Source organism: Euleptes europaea, chromosome 19 (assembly GCF_029931775.1).
Source record: "Euleptes europaea isolate rEulEur1 chromosome 19, rEulEur1.hap1, whole genome shotgun sequence".
Lineage (NCBI taxonomy): Eukaryota > Metazoa > Chordata > Lepidosauria > Squamata > Sphaerodactylidae > Euleptes > Euleptes europaea.
Window position 1 is genome coordinate 8,430,917 of NC_079330.1, and position 23,328 is coordinate 8,454,244.

The 23,328-nt window shown below is 46.5% G+C and overlaps 1 protein-coding gene across 3 annotated transcripts in view; it reads left to right on the forward strand.

The window, feature by feature from the left end:
* The window catches only part of PLCH2 (phospholipase C eta 2), a 250,203-nt gene that overhangs the window by 134,151 nt on the left and 92,724 nt on the right, over positions 1-23,328 (forward strand). For 2 of the 3 annotated variants that reach the window (XM_056865319.1, XM_056865318.1), the window contains exons 2-4: positions 13,340-13,486; positions 18,235-18,478; positions 19,509-19,638. In XM_056865319.1, the coding sequence (XP_056721297.1) occupies positions 13,340-13,486; positions 18,235-18,478; positions 19,509-19,638 (521 nt within the window). Of the gene's footprint in view, positions 1-1,093; positions 1,215-13,339; positions 13,487-18,234; positions 18,479-19,508; positions 19,639-23,328 lie in introns of those variants that run through there. The other variant, XM_056865320.1, reaches the window with a different exon arrangement.

The following is a 23,328-nucleotide window of genomic DNA, read 5'->3' on the forward strand; positions in this document are numbered from 1 at the left end:
ACAGATCCTTTTTGTCTTCCTGCCTTCCTTTTGCTGTGGTGGACACACACTTCTCTCTCTCCACCCCCCCCCCCCCACCACCATCCCTGTAAATCCTTTGACCGGCTAGGGCCAGAGCTCCGGCTTTGGGATTAGTGTATACATAGGATTTAGAGTTTCAGGCAAACATGTGTTCCTGGGACTGGATTGAAGGTACCTCTTTCCTCCCTTCTTGCTGGAGCGAAAAACGTTCTCCTCCTGAAGATGCTGGTTCAGCAGTTGAAAGAGTCCTCTTGAGCCTGCGGAAAGAGGCCAGAAGAAGGCCTTTTTTTAAAAATCAGGCATGCGTGAATCTGCTTTTTTCTTTTTAAAGGAAATAAAATCATGACTCGACAGAGGAAGAGACCTCCAGGTGCCTAGATGGAGAATTGGCATGCAGGCTCTGTGAGCGCAATGCTCAGAGAAAGAAATCCCTTTTAAGTTGGCCTCGTTAAAAGTTTTTAAACCAGTACAGGGAACTCATCAGGATTTCAAGCGCTTCCCGGACCGATATGCACAGGGGGATAAATCCTCAGTGGTCAAAAGGGAAAGCGAGATGCAGAAGACGCAGCAGGGTCTTTGAGTGACAGCACCCCGGACTCTCCAGTATCGGCAAGGAAGGAAATGTAGCAGTGCAAATTAGGGGCCTTCCTCTCCATCTCTCACCATGCCACTTTGCCTCGCAGGAAAAAAACGGTGCCTCATTTTTTAAAGCAACGTCTTAAATGGGAACTTTTTATTTTCAAAAAGCGCCTCGATCCAAGTGCTAATGACTTGGACTAATAAGAAACCGTCTCAGAGTTTGTCTTCCAGCCTTGTGGAAGGGCGGAAGGTGGGCGTGTGTGCTGCTCTCGAGAAGCCGGCCGCGAATCAAAATAGCCTGGAAACACGCCTGACTTTTAATTCAAAAACAATAGCTTTCGGATTCTTGGTGGGGTAACTTTAGGGAGGACTTTTTTTTTTTTTTTTTGATACGTGTCCTTCTACTGGGACCTTGTCGCTGCCTGACCTCGTTCTCTTGGAGGAGAGGTGGAAATCTTGCATCCAAAACCCAGAAGCGGCCTTGGCTTCCAACATGGATCTCTGCAGATCTCCTTTGCTCAAGAATAAGTATTCCGTTGCCCACCTAATGGAGGAATTTTTCTGGATTGGCGGGAGCATTGTGGCTACTTCCAAATGGAGAATGGGCCTGATAGGTAAGAGGGCAAAGGTGACCCAGTGCGAAACGTAGTACCTTAAAGATTTTGAGAATTGTTTATTCATTGGCAGTTGTGCTTAGCCCTGGTTGGGGAGGGACTGTGCAAAGGGACACTAATAACTGGGTAATCCTCCCTGGTAATCATGTCTTCCATGGATATATCTATTATCAGCAAGGAGGCTTCCAGATCTTTGTGGCTGGTAATCTTTCCCCATTATTTTAGGGCTTGCTTTGGCGTTCAGAAGGTAGCCATGTTGCTCTAGGCCATTTATGCAGGGGAGGTTTTGCCTTGGATTTGCCACTCTCTAGATGCACATTTCCCCCATCCAAATTCTCAAAACTAAGCCCCCATTCAGAGTTTTGAGAGACAGGATGGGAAAAATGTGCATACAGAGAGCGGCAAATCCAAGGCAAAACCTCCCATGCGTAAATGGCCCTAGATTCAAGTCCAGTAGTGCCTTAGAGGCCAACATGATTTTCAGAAGATGAGCTTTCGAGAGTCAAAGCTCATACTGCTGAAGGGAGTTTTGACTCTTGACAGCTCACACCCCGAAAATCCTGTGGGTCTCTAAGGTGCTACTGAATGCAGATCTTGTTTGGCGTTGTTCCTCGTGACAGATTTTATAACATTTTGTCCAGTTCAGCTGTTGAGATTGTCAGAGGCGAGTGTTTTCTCTCTATGTTCAGTCTCCAGAAGGGAGAACCATGTAAAACACCCTGAATTCCTTGGAGGCAAAGGAGGATACAAATGCAGTAGATTCGCCAGCATTTTACAAATGAAGGCACACTCATTGTACCCCTATTTTTATACCAGCCATCCCTTCACCATACATTGCAGAAGGGTGCCCTCAGCCTCCCGTAGCGATATTCATTTCAAATGCAATAGCAATTGGTTTAGAAAAGCCAAGAAGGTGTTCTTTAGGCTAAAGATACATCAGAGAAAGCAAAATTGCTTCACTCCAAGAATCCTCATTGATCAGGGACAGTTCCTATTTTATGATACCGGTCTGTGGTAAATCACTATTTACAAATTCATTCCTATTTTGCTGTGGGAGAGATTTGGGGTTTTTTTTTTCCCCATATTAAAATATTGGTGAACTCAGTGTGGTGTAGTGGTGAAGAGCAGTGGTTTGGAGAAGTGGACTCTGATATGGAGAACCGGGTTTGATTCCCCACTCCTTCACATGAGCGGCGGAGACTAATTTGGTGAACTGGATTTGATTCCCCAGTCCTACACATGAAGCCAGCTGGGTGACCTTGGGTTAATCACAGCTCTCTCAGCCCCACCTACCTCACAGGGTGTCTGTTGTGGGGACAGGAAGGTGATTGTAAGCTGGTTTGATTCTTCCTTAAGTGGTAGAGAAAGTTGGCATATAAAAAACAACTCTTCTTCTTCATTCATGTCATCTTGTTCCTGTTCTAAAGAAGTTAAATCTCTGTGCGAGCGTAGTGCATGTAAGCATAAAATGCACATGCATGAACACTAAGAGACCATGTAGCGCGCGCATGGCTGTTTTACACACTGCAGCTGGTGTCAAACAGTTTGAACTGTTAAGTATGACAAGATATCATAAGAAGAAGAAGAATTGGTTTTTATATACTGACTTTCTCTACCACTTAAGGAAGAATCAAACCAGCTTACAATCACCTTCCCTTCCTCTCCCCATGACAGACCCTTGTGAGGTAGGTGAGGCTGAGAGAGCTGTGACTAGCCCAAGGTCACCCAGGTGGCTTCATGTGTAGGAGTGGGGAAACAAATCCAGTTCACTAGATTAGCCTCCACCGCTCATGTGGAGTGGTGGGGAATCAAACCTGGTTCTCCAAATCAGAGTCTGCTGCTCCAAACTACTGCTCCTAACCACTACACCACGCTGGCTCTCTGCATAAGATTGCAGAACAAACTAATTAGGCCGAGGAGGCCGATGAGAGCCTGCAATAACACATAAGCATTTGTAGTGTGATCCTTGGTGTGTAAATAAAATAAACGCGAGGCCAGTAGACAAGCTTCCCTATTGTGATTGGTAAAATATTGGCAAGCCTGTCATTGTCTCATGGTCGGTTGGCAACAGTTCAAAATAAGCCTCACCATCAGAACAGCAAGCTATGTCACGACGTAAGGTTTATGCAGAGGCACGTTGGAGGCGAGATGTAGAAGGGTTGCCAACCTCCAGGTGGGGCAAGGAGATCTCTTGTAATTACAACTCATCCCCAGACTACAGAGATGAGATCCCCTGGAGGAAAATGGCTGTCTTGCAGGGTGGATTATGTAGCATTGTACCCTGCTGAGGTCCCTAAACCTCGCTCTTCCCAGGCTCCACGCCTGAGTTTCCAGGAATTTCCCAAGGCAGAGGTGGCAACCTTAAGAGAGTCAGTGCGGTGTAGTGGTTAAGAGTGGTGGTTTGGAGCGGTGGACTCTAATCTGGAGAACCGGGTTTGCTTCCCCACTCCTCCACGTGAGCGGTGGACGCTAATCTGGTGAACCAGGTTGGTTTCCCTACTCCTACACATGAAGCCAACTGGGTGACCTTGGGCTAGTCAAAGCTCTCTCAGCCCCACCTACCTCACAGCCCCACCCAGAGAGTTTCTCAGTGAGAGAGCTGAACCTTGAAGTTGGTCCTAGCAAACTATTAATGAGGCGTCCCTAACGGGGCACCAGGATTCAGTTCGTAAAGCTGTCCTTTGTGGATGGGGCAGCTTGAGTGAATGGGACATGCATTCGTCAAGCAGCCCTTTGTCACCCTAGAGGAGAGTGTGCAACATAGAGGCCTAAGGGCTGTGAGCCTTCTGTGTCTTCCCAGCAGCTGAAACAAGGCATGTGCTGCGCATAGACAGAGCCTGATGTGTATGTGACACAGTGACTTTGTGCCCCTTCTTGGCAAAGGGAGGGTTTCCCGCTCTGTGGCAGCTGGCGCCTGGTGCCACAAGACACGGCCTTCTGTCCTTCTTGCGTTATCCTTCTAGAGAGAGAATTTTTTATTTTTATTACAATCCTACTCCGCTCTCCCCAACCCGAAGGTCGGGTTCAGAGCAGCTCAGAATCTGCCACCCACAGTTGTTTAAGTGTTCTTTACCAGGAAAGAAAGCCAATTGTTCTGGGATCCCTCCCAATCTCAATCAGCACATGGGGGGGGGGGGGGGTCACGCATCTGCGGACGAGCTACTTAATACTTCCTGTTCTTAAATTAATGATTTCTCCACTTGCACAAGGTAGCCAGAAACGTAGCGACATGTTAATAAGCCCGATTGTTCTATGCGACACACCATTAATTTATGGAATCTACCGCCGCGAGACACATCATGGGCCGCTAACTTAGCTGGCTTTTTAAAAAAAGGACTCTACAAATTCATGAATGAGAAGTCTACTGATGGCTGAGCCTCAGATAGGTCAATAGAGCTTCCAGGTTCAGAGGCAGTGTACCTTGGAATACCAGCTGCTGCTAGGCAAAATCAGGGCAGGGCTCTTTCCTTCACATCCTGGTTATAGGCTACCTGTGGGCAACTGGCTGGCCACGGAGTGGAAACGATGCAGGATTCAATGAAATTTGGTCTGACCCAGCAGTCTCCTGGTTTTTATCTGATGCAACTTCAGTGGAATTGAACAATACCATTGGCTTTGGCTACTGTATATTCTATTTTTTCCATGTGTCAGTTCTTGTAACTACACCACCGCGTTGTAGTGGTTAAGAGTGGTGGTTTGGAACAGTGGACTCTAATCTGGTGAACCGGGTTGGTTTCCCCACTCCTACCCATGAAGCCAGATGGGTGACCTTGGGCTAGTCACAGTTCTCAGTTCACAGTTCACAGCCCCACCTACCTCACAGGGTGTCTGTTGTAGGGAGGGGAAGAGAAGGTGATTGTAAGCCAGTTTGATTCTTCCTTAAGTGGTAGAGAAAGTCGGCATATAAAAATCAACCTTCCTTCCTTCCTTCCTTCCTTCCTTCCTTCCTTCCTTCCTTCCTTCCTTCCTTCCTTCCTTCCTTCCTTCCTTCCTTCCTTCCTTCCTTCCTTCCTTCCTTCCTTCCTTGAGAAAGGGCTGTGGCTCAGAAGCAGAAGATCCCAGGTTCAGTCTTTGGCACCTTCAGCTAGAAAGATCTCAGACAGGAGATGTTGGGTATGTTCCTCCATGCAAAACAAAAAGCTTATCCATCCTTCAGAAAAGCAGCATCTCAGAGAGAAGAGTTCTAGCTAGCTTTCTATGTGCAGGGATCTTTCTTTCTTTCTTTCTTTCTTTCTTTCTTTCTTTCTTTCTTTCTTTCTTTCTTTCTTTCTTTCTTTCTTTCTTTCTTTCTTTCTTTCTTTCTTTCTTTCTTTCTTTCTTTCTTTCTTTCTTTCTTTCTTTCTTTCTTTCTCTGCCAGATCCTAGTCCAACACACTAAACACTACACTGGCTATCTCTCAGTCTCCAGTAGCAAGACTGGGAAAGAACTGAGAGCCAGTTGGCGTAAGCACTGGATTAGATGGTCGGGCTAGGTCTAATTGGCAGCTTCTTGGGTTCCACGTGGGAAGGATCCGTGGCTCAACAGTAGGCACATTATGCTCATTACCAATTCTTACTTTTGCTTCAGAGCAGGAGGCCTTCGTCAGCTGACGCAGACTATTTTCACACATGTACCGCTCAGAGACAAAAAGGACAGATGGGCATGTTGATTCCCCTCCCCGGTCTCACCGGACTTCTCTCGCAACACGAACTCCCATCACACGCGCAGGAAGTAATTACTTGCATGGAGTTGATCTGCTGTGCAGCATCTCCAAGGGGCATCTCTGCTCACTTCCCCCCTGCAACAACTGCGCACTGCCGATGCTTGCTTGTGGCAGTCCGGATGCCTCAGGCTGACAGCTCCGTTGCGAGGACATCTCATTTCCCCCTGTCGCTCAAAGTGCCCTGGGGAAATGCAAAACCTCCCCTGGCCTAGCTCCTCTGTGACTGTTGCCGAGGCTGCGTGGAATTCCAGTGCTAGTCAATGATGATAACGTTATTAAGATCTTATAATAATTATTTAATTGAGTTATGGGTCTATAGGAGCTAATCTCATTACTATCCTTTCCAGGTTTAAGAATTAGTATAATCTTTCCCAAACTCCAAGACTGCAGGAAATGTTTACTTGAATAAATTGCTTGCTATGCTTTATATTGTGGTTCAACAAGTGTTTCGGTAAAGGTCTGATAACATTCTGTGCTAAAGCCATCTATCTATCTATCTATCTATCTATCTATCTATCTATCTATCTATCTATCTATCTATCTATCTATCTATCTATCTATCTATCTAAAAAGATGTCATAGTTAAAGCTACTTCTATTGTTAATGGTTTGTCTAACCTACTTTTATCTTCTTCAGTTAATTGTGGTATTTTCAGCTTCTTAAACAATCTTTTATTTTTTAAATGACTGGGTTGTCTGAGCTGTGTATGTTTTCATAAAGGTTTCCAAATCTTAAAAGAAAGAAAGAAAAAGAAATGTGGGAGATCCCTGTGGAATAGTTCCTCCTAGCATATGTAAGGATGTGTCACTGGCCACCAAGATCAAGTTACTTCATGCCATCGTATTCCCTATTACTATGTATGGGTGTGAAAGCTGGACATTGAAGAAAGCTGATAGGAAGAAAGTGAATTCCTTTGAAACGTGGAGTTGGAGGAGAGTGTTACGGATACTGTGGACTGCCAAAATTCCCAAATCAATAGGTTATAGATCAAATCAAGCCTGAACTGACCCTAGAAGTTAAAATGACTAAACTGAGGCTATCGTATTTTGGTCACATTATGAGAAGACAAGTCACTGGAAAAGAAAATCATGCTAGAAAAAGTTGAGGGCAGCAGGAAAAGAGGAAGACCCAACAAGAGATGGAGTGACTCTATAAAGGAAGCTACAGCCCTCAGTTTGCAAGATCTGACCAAGGCTGTCAAAGATAGGACATTTTGGAGGACATTGATAGGGTTGCCATGAGTCATCATCATCATCATCATCATCATGAGTCGGAAGTGACTTGACGGCACTTAACACACACATTGAAGCATGTGAAGCCAGTTTCATAGAACTTCAAAAGAGATATAATAGATCAGCACCTTGTGCAATAGGAAGCCAGTCAGCTATTTGAACAATGACCAGTGATGAGCAATAACCCGTTGATTTTGCCTAGCGGGAGGGGCTGTGGCTCAGTGGTAGAGCCACTGCTTGGCATGCAAAAGGCCCCAGGTTCAATCCCCGTCATCTCCAGTTAAAGGGACTAGGTGAGTAGGTGATGTGAAAAACCTCTGCCTGAGACCCTGGAGAGCTGCTGCCGGCCTGAGTAGAGTAGACAATACTGACTTTGATGGACCAAGGGTCTGATTCAGTAGAAGGCAGCTTCATGTGTTCATGTGTGTGACACCCAACACAGTGAGTAAGTGATTTTTGCTTCAGGTGCTGACAAAGATCACAGATATTTGTGATGTTCCTGTTTGGCTCCCTGGAATTGGTTGCTGTGAACAGAAAGAGAAAGAATGGGAAAAGGTGCAGAAACAGAATGACAGTAGTATTTTTGTTTCCATTCTCTCCGTGGAACACTAGGAGATGTTTCGCAGAGCACCAAGTGCTCCTTGGAGCACAGTTTGGGAACCTCTGCTCTATCCTATTGGTGTTGTCTGCTAGTGGGTGAAGACTTTTTTGGTTTCATTTGGCATATCCCCAGTAACCTTCATTGTAACCCTTCTCCTTGGTTCTGGTATTGGTTGTTTGTGTGTTTTTCTTGAATTATTTTAAAAGTTTAGAAGTTTCAATGTTTTAATGTGTGCTACCTGGGGACCCTGGGCTGGGTGGAAAGGTGGCATAAAATGTTTTAAATAAAATAAACAAATGGTGGCTAATATGGAGTTTCATGTTCCGAGGCGGTATGCCGTAGAATGCCACTTGCTGGAAGACAAGTGGAAGTCTGTGGCCTTCATACTTTGTGGATGGATTTCCCAGGAGGAAGCTGGAATTGGGTTTCATCTAGCAGGGTAACTGGTGTAGGATGACAGCCAGCATGGTGTAGTGGTTGAGAGCGGTGAACTCTAATCTGGATAACTGGGTTTGATTTTCCACTCCTACTCATAAGCAGCAGACTTGTTTGTGGGCTTCCTAGAAGCACCTGGTTGGCCGCTGTGTGAACAGACTGCTGGACTTGATGGACCTTGGTCTGATCCAGCATGGTTTTTCTTATGTTCTTATGACTCTAATCTGATGAACCAGTTGGTTTCCCCACTGCTCCACATGAAGCCAGCTGGGTGACCTTCGGTCAGTCACAGTTCTCTCCGAAGTCTCTCAGCCCCACCTACCTCACAAGGGGCGAAAATGCACGGTCGCTTTAGCCTCCTTTATTCCCTGTTTCAGCCAGGATTCAGCCAGGATCGGCGAAAACACATGAGTTCGATCCTGGCTGAATCCTGGCTGAAACAGGGAATAAAGGAGGCTAAAGCGACCGAGCATTTTCGCCCAAGGGGAAAGGGAAGGCGATTGTTGTGGGGAGGGGAAGGGAAGGCGATTGTAAGCTGCTTTGAGACTCCTTAAGGGTAGAGAACAAGCGGGCTATAAAAACCAACTCTTCTTTTTCTTCTTCTGAAGTCCACTGTCTTATGAAAGGGCTGTATCTGTGCTAGGCAACCATTTGTTAAGCATCCTTTTAAAATGTACATGTCGATCTCACGCCAACTTGGGCCCCGACGCTGCTTTACACAAGCCGGCGGCAGCTCTGCTTTCCTTTCCTTCTGGTCTTTTGGCTTTTATCTGCCTCGGTTTTATGCTGCCAGGCAGACGGAGATGCAAGCTGGCCCGGCTAATGATCACGCGCTGAGCAGTTCGGCAGCAGAAGGGAAGTTTTTTAAATTGTCTGCTGGAGTACAGAGCTGCCACCGGAGCCTCAAAGCCAGGCGGTGGCAGTTTTATCTTTTCAAAGGCTGGCCAGAGTCTTGGCTCCTTGGAAATCTCAGCCGGTTGTCTGCAAAAGAATCCCCCTTTCCGATGTCTTTTTCATGGACAAATCTGTCTTGATTTTGGAAAGGGGTGGTGATCCTGAGCTTAATGAGAACTGAAGTTCATTGAGGCTCAGCCCGGGATCCTGTTTTCAGTGCTGGGTGGAGCTGAGCCAGCTTGTGTCTCCACCTACCTGCAAGCACAAAACAGATGCAGGTCAAATTCCTACAAACCTGGAATTTAAGAACATAAGAAAAGCCCTGCTGGATCAGACCAAGGTCCATCAAGGCCAGCAGTCTGTTCACACAGTGGCCAACCAGGTGCCTCTAGGAAGCCCACGAACAAGATGTCTACAGCAGCATTGTCCTGTCTGTGTTCCACAGCACCTAATATATTCGGCATGCTCCTCTGATCCTGGAGAGAATAGATATGCATCATGACTAGTATCCATTTTAACTAGTAGCCATGGATAGCCCTCTCCTCCATGAACATGTCCACTCCCCTCTTCAAGCCTTTCAGGTTGGCAGCACTCACCACATCCTGGGGCAGAGAGTTCCACAATTTTAAAAAGTGTGTGCTGACTGGGGACTGGGGATTTCATCTGCCTCTCTGCTGCCTTTTCATCCTAACATTCATTCTAGGAAAGGTTGAAGACAGCAGGAAAAGAGGAAGACCCAACAAGAGATGGATTAACTCTATAAAGGAAGCCACGACCCTCAGTTTGCAAGATCTGAGCAAGGCTGTTAAGGATAGGACGTTTTGGAGGACATTGATTCATAGGGTCGCCATGAGTCGGAACTTAACACACAGAAGAGTGTCAGCATTTGTGGATTAGTGACTTGCAATTTCACTTATTCAGTCTGATCTCTGCCAGGCCTCCTGCTATGGCGGGAGGTCTCCGAGTGGCAGTGGCAGAAAAAGAAAAGATATGTTGGCATCATATGCACCACAAGGTCACTTATAGGGAAAACCCGGAATGAGGTGGAGTAGCTCTAGGAATGGGCAGAACCTCTATGGTTTTATGATAGTTTCTAGTGATTCATAGAGCTACAGTACATGATGTCACTTCCAGGTTTTACTATAGAGTTTCCAGTGATTCCTAGAGCTACCTGATGTCACTTCCAGGTTTTACTATAGAGTTTCCAGTGATTCCTAGAACTACCTGATGCCACTTCCAGGTTTTGCGATAGAGTTTCCAGTGATTCCTAGAGCTACCTGATGTCACTTACGGGTTTTCCAGGCAGTGACATCATGGTGCAGATGCTGACATAGCGCCCCCCCCCCCCATGTTCCTGCCCCAGAAGCTCCCACCAGTTGCCTGGCTCTACCCTCTAATTTATAGTGCGCTGTCATCTAATTTTGTGATCCTGTGTTATTGCATTGTTGATGGTTTGCCGTATACTGCTCTGTTTGCATTGTTTTAGTTGCATATTATGCCTTGAGTCTCCACTGAGAAAGGTGGACTATAAACGAAGCAAATAAATTATGGGTATGACTCAGGTTAAGTCAAAAACAGAGATTTGGGGGTCAAAAGAGTAAGGATGAGAATTACGTTTATTAGGACTTATTTGTATGTGCATAAGTGTGCAACCTAGCAGCTTGATCCTGTGCGTCTGCACACAGAAGTACGTTCCACTGTGTTCACAAGAGTCGGAGTGTGTCCTAGTGTGTCCTATTCAGAGAGTTCATCTTTTCCTCCATTAGTTCCTCAAGCTGCTTTCCTCAGTTCTGAGCAAAAAAAAAAAAAAAAAAACGGCAGGGGGTGGAAACCTTTCCCTTCTGCCAGTCCTGATCACAACTTCCATTTAAAGTAAAATAGCGGGGAGAAACAGAAAGAAAGAAAGCACATGTACGGCAAGGCAAGTGAAGCAAGATCTATAAAAAAGGCACCATGCAATAGGAAAAGGCACATGTCTTTGCAGGCTCTTGAGAAGCATTCTCCTGTACGTGCTGTTTGAGAGTAAAGTGAAGCTATGTTTGTGGGACCTTACATCAGGGCGAACATTATGTTTGGGAGCAAAAGATGTAGTTATTTTCAGTGCCCAGTCAAATCCCATTCTATGGGATCTATGTCAAAGTCACTTTTGAATGATTAAATTAATACAAATTTCATGTCAATTTCAGGTTGTGTTCATTTTCCATTGACTAAAAATTTTAAAAAAAAAAGAGTAAGGATGAGAAATTCACAATCACCCCTATGTATATATTACTTTTCTTCCATCGCAGAACTCAAGATGGTAGACAAACAGAGCAGATGCTTCGGGTGGCACCGTGGGGAAGTCTCCCGTCCTGGCATTGAGTGGGCTCAGACTTGGCCTAGCGCCAGCAGAGCTGCCACACTGTGTGTCGAGGCGCCACCTGGAAAAGAGAAGGAGTAATTGCTAAGGTTGCCAACCATGGGGTGGGAAATCCCCGGAGATTTGGGGATGGTGTCCAGGGAAGGCAAGGTTTGGGGATGGGAGGGACCTCGGCAGGGTGTAATGCCCCAGACTCCACCCTCCAACGCAGCCATTTTCTCCAAGGGAACTGATCTCTGTAGCCTGGAGATCAGTTGTAATTCCAGGAGACCTCCAGGCCCCACCTGGAGGTTGGCAACCCTCTTCACTGCATAGCTGGTTTCTGCTCTGCGAAAGAATATGGAAAATGTTGTGTGTTAAGGCATGCTTGTCCTGTAGATTCTCTAGTCCCCCTCATCCTGCATGCTATAAAGGGAGCCAGTTTTGCCAAGTTCTTGTGCTGGCACCTTCTAGCTGGCATCGATCGAAATCTGTGTAAATTACCACCTTCCTCGTCCTGAATGCTCTTCATCGGTGGGCTGTCTTGAAGAAGAAGAGTTGGTTTTTATATGCCGACTTTCTCAACCACTTAAGGGAGCATCAAACCGGCTTACAATCACCTTCCCCTCCCCACAACAGACACCCTTTGAAGTAGGTGAGGCTGAGAGAGCTGTGACTAGCCCAGGATCACCCAGCTGGCTTCATGTGTAGGAGCGGGAAAACAAATCCAGTTCACCAGATTAGCGTCGGCCACTCATGGAGGAGTGGGGAATCAAACCCGGTTCTCCAGATCAGACTCCACCGCTCCAAACCAGCGCTCTTAACCACTACACCACGCTGGCTCTCTCTCAGCGAGCTGCAATCAGAATCCGGCTTGCAATTCTAATAATCTTGTTGCAGTTAATTTTTAATGCCCTCTATACCGAAAACAACTTGATTCTCAAGCAGTTTGTCCCTATGAGCCTTTGTGTGAATTTTTTATAGGGTTTCCGGAATATTGACAATAATCCGCACGGCCAACTTGGGTAATTATCTTCTCCGCCTTCTTTCTCTTTGCTCTGTATTTGAGGCAAGTGGAATGCAAACGAAGCCCAGAGTTTACATCTCAGATGGGAGGATGAGGGGAACGTGGCAGCCCAAATTGTTTGTGTTTTGGAAGACAAATGGAGACGATAACACTATGAAACTTTGCCTGGGAGGCACTAGAAATTCAAGAGCCAGATGGTTAAGTGAACTAAAGTTGAGTGTAGAGTTGCATTAACTGAGCCTTAAAACTATGGTTGAATGAATGTTGCTCATTCCATTCGGCATTCGTTCCATAGCCTCATGGTATCAAGTGTTTTGTTCCAACATCCTTCTGATGATCTACTGCAAATTTCTGTGAATTTCATTTGTGTGGAAGCACATTTTCCTATGCGGTCTGTTTCATGTTTTAACGTGTATGATACATTCCGCAATCTATACTTCTATAGTTCTTGTATAATAACAATGAGTAAATGTGTGTCCGGTGTGTACCCCTTCCTCCAGTCAAGAATGCACCGGTGGGAAACAGGCAAAAAGGGCCACACATAGTTCCATTTCACAACATGGGTAACCTAGACTGGGATGGCATGTTCCAGAGAGAATTCAGAAGTATCCTAAGTAACTTGTTCAGGGCAACTTGTGTTTTGCACATGTAGGTTCTCCATGGACCAACAAGGCACAGCAAAAGGAATCTCCCAAACTCCAGAAGCAAGAGAACTGCCTGATCCATTGGTTTGTGTGACGGAGCCAGGGGATCCGCCTTGGTTTTCCGCACCGCAGACGTTGCCTCTCTTGTGTTTTGCTCCCATGTCTTTTTCGTAGCCTGTGTGTGTGAAAACTTAGCGGTTTTAGCATAATGTTTTCTCTCTCCCTCTTCTTCTTCTTTTTTTTTTTTGTAGTGGAAAGATGTATGAGCTCCATGCAAGCAGGGACTCAGATGATCAAACTCCGGGGCAGTTCCAAAGGCCTCGTTCGTTTCTACTACCTGGACGAGCACAAGTCTTGCATTCGCTGGAGGCCCTCCCGGAAGAACGAGAAAGCCAAAAGTAAGGGTCTGCAACTTGGATTGCCAACTCTGGGGCTGGAATAGGGTTGCCAACCTCCAGGTACTAGCTGGAGATCTCCTGCTATTACAACTGATCTCCAGCCGATAGAAATCAGTTCCCCAGCAGAAAATGGCTGCTTGGGCAATTGGGCAATTGGCCTCTATGGCATTGAAGTCCGTCCCCTCCCCAAACCCCACCCTCCTCAGGCTCCACCCCAAAAACCTCCCACCAGTGGCGAAGAGGGACCTGGCAACCCTAGTTTGGAAATGCCTGGAGTTTTGAGGGTGCAACCTGGGAGGGAGGGACCTTGAAAGGGTATAATGCCATACCATCCACCTTCCAAAGCAGCCATTTTCTCCAGGAGAAGTGGAATAAATGTTTTAAATAAATAAATGAGCAATCTATGTAGTCTGGAGATCAGCTGAAATTCTGGGAGATTGCTAGCCCCCAACCGGAGGTTGGCGACCCTGTCTGCAACAGACAGTCTCCACTAATCTTTCGAAGCTGTATGTCTGAAGATGCTCCCCGTTTCGATTCTTTCCTTCCTTTTCACAATCCTTCTATATTTGTCACCAACAGTTTTTCCCGTCTCCCTTTTGCTGACTCTATTGTGGTTTCCCTTCTATTGCATGGCAGAAAGTGATGGAAAATTTGCTATCGGCTACTTTACCCATTCCACTGCAGTGAATGCAATCTTTGCTCATAACTTAGGTATCATCGTGCCTGCCTTTCCCAGCTTCTTCTTAAGTATTTTCAAGTACAGAAAATAATAGCATCTTTCTGGAGCACCTCCCTAGTCCGCTGCTCTGGGCTTCCCTCTTGAATGTTTCAACTTTCACAGCTTTGTACCATTAAAATTATGGACTGGTCATTTCTTCGTCAGAGGGCAAATGGGCAAATTCAGCAGGGGATCAAATACTTTCCCCCCTCACTGTAATATAGCAGTAAAAAAAGCAGTAAAAAGCAGAACCCCCCTCCAGCCTAGTTTAAAACCCCTTACTGGGAAAGGAAAGGAACTTATTGATTAGAGTTTTATCCTACAGGGTCTCCAAAATGTACAAGGCAGTGTATATGTCCCCTCCCCCTTTTAGCCTCCCAACAACCCTGTGAGGTAGGTTATGCTGAGAGAGAGTAACTTTCCTAATACTGACAAGTGGGGCAGAAGGGGATTTGAATACCTCCTCTTCACACCTCCTGGGAAGAAGGAAAATCTGGAATGGAACCGCACCAAAGAAATTCAGGTGCCTTCCAGTTCTTTTGATCCTGCAGTGGAAAACCATTTCATTTTAAAGAGGGCAGCCAGTAACTAGCAGAGCCTTACAGTGGCCCCACCCACTTTCTGAAAAGCTCAGCAGGTGCCAAGGGCAGTACTAGTGGGTGATGTGGCACCCATGGGCACCTTGTTGGCGAACCCTTGGCTAGAAATATCAATGGACCGATCCAGATTAAGGAAGCTTCAGGTGCTCATATCTTCGCCGTAGGTAACTGGTGAAAATGCACACCATGAATACGCACCACGGAAATCACAAAGACACAAGATTTTACATATTAAGAACATAAGAATTGATTTGTTGGATCAGACCACTGGCTCCTCTGGCCCAGCATCTTGTTCCCAGCAGTATCCAGCTAGGTGATTCTAAGAAGCCAGCAACACAGCCAAGAAGGCGGTAGTCCTTCCTTCCTTTGTTTGCTCCCAGAAACTCTTATTCAGAATTCATAGAATCACAGAGTTGGAAGGGACCACCAGGGTCATCTTGTCCAACCCCCTGCACAATGCAGGACATTCACAACTACCTCCCCACCACACACCCAGTGACCCCTACTCCATGAGAAGAAGGAGGAGGAGGAGGATTTTATATGCCGACTTTCTCTACCACTTAAGGGAGAATCAAACCGGCTTACAATCACCTTCCCTTCTCCTCCCCACAACAGACACCCTGTGAGGTAGGTGAAGCGGAGAGAATGTGACTTGGCCAAGAGATGGCCAAGCTGCTCTCCCTCTCATGAACTGCCTAAGGTCACAGAATCAGCATTGCTGACAGATGGGCCATCTAGCCTCTGCTTAAAAACCTCCAGGGAAGGAGCACTTACCACCTCCCGAGGAAGCCTGTAGACTTGCCTCTGAGCAAGGGGGTACCATTTTAGTCCTAACTTCCCATTTAACATTTATCCACCTTCTAATAAAAACAGTTTGTATGAGATTAATAAAAAAAGAAAGAGAGAGAGAGAGAGAGAGAGAGAGAGAGAGAGAGAGAGAGAGAGAGAGAGAGAGAGAGAGAGAATTTTTACACAAGACCATGTAGCGAGCACAGTAGAACTTCATCCAGGGCCTGGTGCCCTCTGGAATGTCATATGATTAAAGATGTACCCTCCACAAATGCATGTGTTGTTTCACCGGCAGATGGTGAGCTTCTTCATTCTGCAATAACTGGTTGAAGAGTATTTATGTGAGTTCTTTTTTTTTAACACCTCCAGCAGTCAGATTGGGACTTCCATAATCTTAGCTGTCTCATCTGTTGTGCTCAACGGCTGCAGTCTTTCCAAGGGAGGTAATGCTCTCAAGGCATGGGCGAAATGCGCACTGGCAAGCCAAAAGGACCCTGCAAGGAGCTGCCAGATGTGACGTGAGCCGAATGCAGCCCGGCAGCCATTTGGGGCCTCTCGCCAGAGGGTTCATCAGGTCTTGCTGCCTATTTGGAACACTGGGAATACAGACCCCCCCCCTCAATTTAACCTCAACCACCACCCTATAAGAAGCATAAAGAATTAGGGCAAAGGTATCAAACTCAATTGTTTTGAGGGCTAGATATAAATGCCACTTGGTCAGGCCAGGCCATGCCTCGCCAGCCCAGATCGAGAGTGAACATAAGAACATATGGAAGGCCATGCTTGATCAGACCATCAAGTCCAGCAGTCTGTTCACACAGTGGCCAACCAGGTGCCTCTAGAAAGCCCCCAAACAAGACGACTGCAGCAGCATTATCCTGCCTGTGCTCCACAGCACCTGATATAATAGGCATGCTCCTCTGATCCTGGAGAGAATAGGTATGCATCATGACTAGTAGCCATTTTTACTAGTAGCCATGAATAGCCCTCTCCTCCATGAACATGTCCACTCCCCTCTTAAAGCCTTCCAAGTTGGCAGAACTCACCACATCCTGGGGCAGGGAGTTCCACAATTTCACTATGCATTGTGTGAAGAAATACTTCCTCAGCTGGCTTGCTGGCCGGATATGAGCTCTCAAGGGGCCAGATCTGGCCCGCGGGCATTACATTTAACACCCCTGAATTAGGGGGTCCTGTCATCGATTTCCAACATCTTTCTTGCTTGATCTTTTTTTTTTAAAATAACTATTTTGTTGAATTTGATTTTGATTTTCATGAAATAAGTACTGACCGAACGGTAAAGAGCCGAGGACAGCCGCCGTCGCTCTCACATTCAGTGTGTGAGCTTCCAAGAGGCATCTAAGAGGATGCTGGACTTGATGGATCCTGGGTCTGGCCCAGAGAAACAGCACTGATGTTCTTTGAAATGTTCTGTGGTTGAGCTTCTGATCTCTGCTGCCGCATACGAGTGTATCATCTGTCTCTCCCTTCCTGGCAGAATGCAGATCCTAGTGAACAGATGTCTGATTTTAAAGTGAGGTGCATTTTGTAATCTGAAGAGTATTCCATAATCTCTGAAAATTGTGTTTTCTGCTGTGTGCTTTTTTTGGTTTTACACATTGCATTTTTCGCCTATTCTACTCAATGGCATCAATCTTTCAGCGGAATTATTGCGCTAATTCCAGAAAGGGTCCAGATAGTTGATGTGATTCACAAATTTTTAGTCTAAGATGATATGACAATGGGAAGCTATCTTTCTCTGCACTTCTTATCAGAAAGAAACACAATCAGATTCTTTAAGCATATATGAGCCTGCTTTATCCTAAGCCCGTTTCATGCAAAGCATTCATTCACGAACAGTTTCGTGGTTTGGGTCTTTGATTTTGGGAGAAATGTGACATGATAAAATTTTGTTGTTGTTGTTGGATGCCAAATCCTGAAACATTCTGAGGAGACAGTCCCAAAATGCAAAATGAAAAGGTAAAGGGTGCCTCAGTAACAGCTCTGCTTGATCAGACCAAAAGTCCACCTAGTCCAGCATCCTGTTTCCACAAAAGTGACCCACACGCTTCTGGGAGACCTAGAAGCTGGGTCTCTTGTCATCATTTGTCCCTCCTAGCAACTGCTATTCAGAGGTAGACTGCCCCTGGGCCTGGAGGCTCTGTTTAGCTACCATGACAGTTGATAAAATTGTCCTCCTCTGAGTTTTTCTCACCACCTTAAAGCCAGCAGGCATCACCCCCTACTTCTCTTGAGAGTAAGACTTTATTCCAAACATTGCAATGTTGCCAGCCATCACCTCTTACAAGCCAGTGTGGTGTAGTGGTTAGGAGTGGGGGACTCTAATCTGGAGAACAGGGTTTAATTCCCCACTCCTCCACATGAGCGGTGGACGCTAATCTGGTGAACTGGGTTGGTTTCCCACTCCTACACACAAAGCCAGCTGGGTGACCTTGGGCCAGTCACAGTTCTCTTTGAGCTCTCTCAGCCCCACCTACCTCACAATGTGTCTGTTGTGGGGAGAGGAAGGGAAGGAGACTGTAAACTGGTTTGATTCTGCTTTAAAAACGGTAGAGAAAGTCAGCATATAAAAACTAATTCTTCTTCTTCCTTGTTCCCTTTTCCACTTATTTTTCCCCCAGTCTCTATAGATTCGATCCAGGAGGTGTGTGAGGGAAAACAGTCCGAGATCTTCCAGCGCTACGCAGATGGCAGTTTTGACCCCAACTGTTGCTTCAGCATCTACTACGGAGACCACATGGAGTCCCTCGACCTGGTCTCGTCCACCGGGGAAGAGGCTCGGACGTGGATCACGGGCCTCAAGTACCTGATGGCTGGAATCAGTGACGAAGACAGCCTGTCGAAAAGGCAGAGGACGAGAGACCAGTATCCTTCTCTGTGGGCAGGTTGGCGGAGCTGAAACTAACCCTTTTCCCCTTAGAGTGCAATTCATTACTTTTTTAACAAATCCAGTTTTTACTATCATGTAGTTGTTTAACGAACATTTGACTTTACCTGTAATCAGGGAGTCTGCCACTCCTCTGCATAACTAGTCCTCTGCCAACACTTTGATCCTGGACCCATCTAGTGTTCTGAACTGGGAAAGACCCCTGCCTTGGATGCAGGAGAGCTAGGGTTGCCAGGTCCCTCTTCCCCACTGGTGGGAGGTTTTTGGGGCGGAGCCTGAGGAGGGTGGAGTTTGAAAAGGGGAGGGACTTCAATGCCATAGTCCCATTGCCAAAGCTGCCATTTTCTCCAAGTGAACTGATCTCTATCAGCTGGAGATCAGTTGTAATAGCGGGAGATCTCCAGCTAGTAGCTGGAGGTTGGCAACCCATGGGAGAGCCAATGCAGGTCAGAATGGCCAGTGCTGCGCCAGATGAACTAATGGCCAAAGTGGATGGGTAGTTGAACACATGAACACCTGAAGCTGCCTTCTACTGAATCAGACCCTCGGTCCATCAAAGTCAGTATTGTCTACTCAGACCGGCAGCGGCTCTCCAGGGTCTCAGGCTGAGGTCTTTCACATTACCTACTTGCCTGGTTCCTTTAACTGGAGATGCCGGGGATTGAACCTGGGACCTTCTGCATGCCAAGCAGATGCTCTGCCACTGAGCAACGCCCCCTCCCCAATCTTGTGGCAGGAAGGTGGGCTCCATGTCTATTCCCTCCAATACCAGAGGCTGTATGCCTCTTTATATCAGTTGCTGGGGAGCTTCCTAGAGGCAGCTGGTTGGCCGCTTTGTGAACAGAAGGCAGGAGTTGGTGGGCCTTTGGTCTGATCCAGCATGGTTCCTCTTATCTTCTTATGCTTCTTTGCCCTTTTTAAGTGGGTTCTCCCAGGGGGGTGGTCTCCCCGTGCCAGGCCGCTCTGGCCACCCTTTGCTTGCTTCCCTTTCCTTGACTCCCCCTACATGTGGTTGAAGCAAACCTTTGACGAGGCGGACAAAAACGGCGACGGCAGCCTGAGCATCAACGAAGTTCTCCAGCTGATGCACAAGCTGAACGTCAACCTGCCCCGGCAGAAGGTCAAGCAGATGTTCAAGGTAAGGCTCACACGAACATACACGAACACACAAAGCTGCCTTATACTGAATCAGACCCTTGGTCCATCGAAGTCAGTATTGTCTACTCAGACCGGCAGCAGCTCTCCAGGGTCTCAGGCAGGGGTCTTTCACATCACCTACTTGCCTGCTCCCTTTAACTGGAGATGCAGGGGATTGAACCTGGGACCTTCTGCATGCCAAGCAGATGCTCTACCACTGAGCCACAGTCCCTCCCCATGCCTAACAAGAAAGTGGCAGGCATTCCGGGATGACTGATTGCGACAGAAAGGAATCCCAGACAACTTTGTTTTCCTGCTCACCTCTCCTTGTTGGGTCTGTATCATGCGTTGCCAGTATTTTACCCAATGCCAGATGCTGTTGGATTCATGTTTTTTTCTATAGAGCAGCATTCCCTGTTGAGTTTGGTTAGTGTCTGGAATCGCTGCACAATCTTGCCTGCTGTGAGATGCTGAGAAAGATCAGGCAGTTGAGTCGTTTTTTTAAAAAATGCTTCCGTCTGTTAAAAGCTCTCTGCAAGTAGAAACCATCTAAACAGGCAAAGCCAGGCCTGGAGTCCTTCAGTTTGCTCCCTTTTTACTTGCAGGGAATGTTTTTACAGGCGAGGCATCCAAAAACGACACCTTCCACTTGTAGCGGATAGTCCGTTCTACCACTTCAGGATTCCACCAGGTCATCCCTACCTCATCCTCTGGCATGTGTTAGACCTTAGGTTGGATAACTCATAATGCTTTTGTAGCCAGGCTTGGAGCCTTGGACAGCCATGGGAAAGAATAGTACAGGGGGAGGGGAGTTGGGGCCAGAGCCTGGTCTGCAGACAGCTATGCTGTGTAAGCCAGGCTCCAAGAATTTATGCCCAATCTGGCCATTCCAGCAGCTTCATACTGTCCCTGGGAGCTGACACTACTCATCCCTTACCTCCTTCTGTGCATGTAGAGGATTTTGAGTGCTCACAAACATGGGTAATTCATTGGGCTAAGTCCCACCTGCTGACCCCCCCCCCCCCGCCCCCTGTGCCCAGATGGATCCCCCCGAATTGCCCTAGCTTGGCCTTCTTACTCCAGTAGGGGGAAGTCTAGGAGAGTTTCTAAAACTTGTGTCTTGTTAAGACGTGTTGGCCTTTTCGTCCCGAATACCAGGGCACAGGTAACAAAAATGTGTGCTACGTGCTGTCAAGTCGCTTCCAGCTCATGCTACCCCACGACATCCTATCATTAACAGCCTTGCTTAGCCCTTGCAAACGGAATTTCCAACTTGACCTTGAGCTCCTTGCGCAAACCCAAGCAGGAAGGTTTGGCGAGGCTTTCCAGAGATGCTCTGGCTAGGACATTATCTAGCCTTCGGTCCAAGCTGTGAGCGCCTTCTCCATCTTTACATCCGCTGGAAAGATCCTGTTTCTCTGGAATGCCCAGGATAGTTTTTGTGAGACAAGGGCAGCCTTGCCCCTGAGTTTCTAGACCGTGCTCTCAGCCCCTGTACATTTCCTGTACATGAATGACGCAGGAGGATTGCAAGTACATCTGAAAAGACGTAGCCTTTACAAACGTCGCCTGTTGTGACAGTTTCTACTTTGTGAGTGTGTGTGTGTGTGCAGTTTGCTTGTCAGGCAAACCGGGGCGACGCCGTTTCCAACGCTTCCTTCTCCATTTGGCCCTGACCTATTTTATAACTGAATAGGAGGGGGGGAAGGATTAAAGTGACATAAGCGATGCACGGCGCTTGTCAAAAGTCTTGTTGTGTACTTTGTGATGCTGCTGGGAATTCAGTCGGGGGCAGCTTTGCGGTAGGAGCGTGAGCGTGGCTTTTGTCGGGAACCTCTCGCTTCTCAAACTATTCCCCGGCGTCAGCAGAATCTGAAAGTGTCATTGGCGCTGACTGAAGTGCCAGAGAGCAAAAGAATTCCCCCCCAAAAAAAGTTTACCATCATTTGCCCAAATAATAGCAAGTAATGCTCTGCATTCTGGAAGTGGGGGCCATGTGTTTGTGAGTTGAGACTTGAAGGGGGGGGGAGAGATTTCTTTAAAATGGCAATTCCCCACTTTTCAAAACTGTTTCAGCTTCCTCTACCAAGCCTCTACCTGTATGTTAACAGAGCTTCAATAGCTTCACCAGCATGGTGTAGTGGTTAAGAGCGGTGGTTTGGAATGGTGGACTCTGATCTGGAGAACCGGGTTCAATTCCCCACTCCTCCACATGAGCGGCGGAGGCTAATCTGGTGAACTGGATTTGTTTCCAGTTCCAGTTGCTATTCTGCCTTTTGGTAGATAAAAACCACAAACCCCCTTCAGCGACAGGCTACCAAGCTTATGCTCTACTGCCAAGACTGTCAAAGCTGCATCAGACGATACGTGTTAGAGTTTGGGAACTAATTTTCCTTTCCTTTATCCCTTAGAAGCTCCTTGATCCATTGATCTTTTTTTAAAAAAGAGTTTTAAAAGAGAGTTTAAAAGAGAAAATACAAAGAAAAACAGAACATCACAATTAAACATGAAAAAAAAACAATACATAGTAAAAAAGGCATTGTCAGACACAGAGGCATTAGATTTATATGTTAAAAGGGGAGAGATGTAACATGATTGAAGTTCCTCATAGAAGTGGTATTCCAAGAGGGCATGAGCTAATAATCGATAGAGCCAGAAGAGCAAGGACAGGTCCTGTCTGGGTATGGTATATTCAAAATCCTGCCCTACATAACCATAGAGGGGTTAGCATTCAGTCTAGCTAAACAGAAGGCTCTAGAAAGATGAGTTGTTGTCAAATAATAAGTATAAGTAGGCAAACCACGTGGAGGGAACTAATTTTAAAAATTCTAGTTATCCAGAATTTAGGAGGAGTAGGATTCAGGGCAGAATGAATCCAATGGAACTGCACGCTCATGAAACGTACCCATTCCTGCACTTGACCAATCCCTCTGTCATCTGTGCGGAGTGCAAAAGTTATCAGCCACAGGCACAAATTAAACAACCTTTTGCCTCTTGCCTCTTGCTCACATATCCAAGACTGTGCCAGTTTGCAGGAGTTTTGTGCGGCTGCAAGTCACTCTTCCTTGCTCCACTTGAGCGTATCTTACCTCTGTAGATCTGCAGAAGATAGCTACATTTGGCTGAACTCCTGCGGCACTTCAGGGAAGGGTTTTCAGCATCAGCTGTCAGCCGCGGAAAGGAAAAAGCAGATGCAGAGTGCCGGGTGGGAGCATGCCGTGGGAACATCTGGGATAACAAACAAACTCGGGGAACTGTTTTGCTGACAATGGATGAGATTTGGGGATGCAAGAATCCAGTTGGCTCCTGTTTACATTTTCCATGACTCGTACAAGGAATATTTGCTTGCCACACAAAGAAACGGTAACCAATGTGAATTGTGGCTACCGGAATATTGCATGCCAAATATCAGAAGGAAGAGAGGGGAAAACTCTGTTGCTTAAAGAATAGTTACCGGTAAATAGATTGTGCAATTATTTAATAATGTCTAAGATACTGTGGACCGCCAAAAAATAAACAAACAAATAAATGCCTGAATTGTCCCTAGAAGCTAAAATGAATAATCTGAGGCTATCGTACATTATGAGAAGACAAGAGTCACTGGAAAATAACATTAGGAAAAGTTGAAGGCAGCAGGAAAAGAAGAAGAAGAAGAGTTGGTTTTATATGCCAACTTTCTCTACCACTTAAG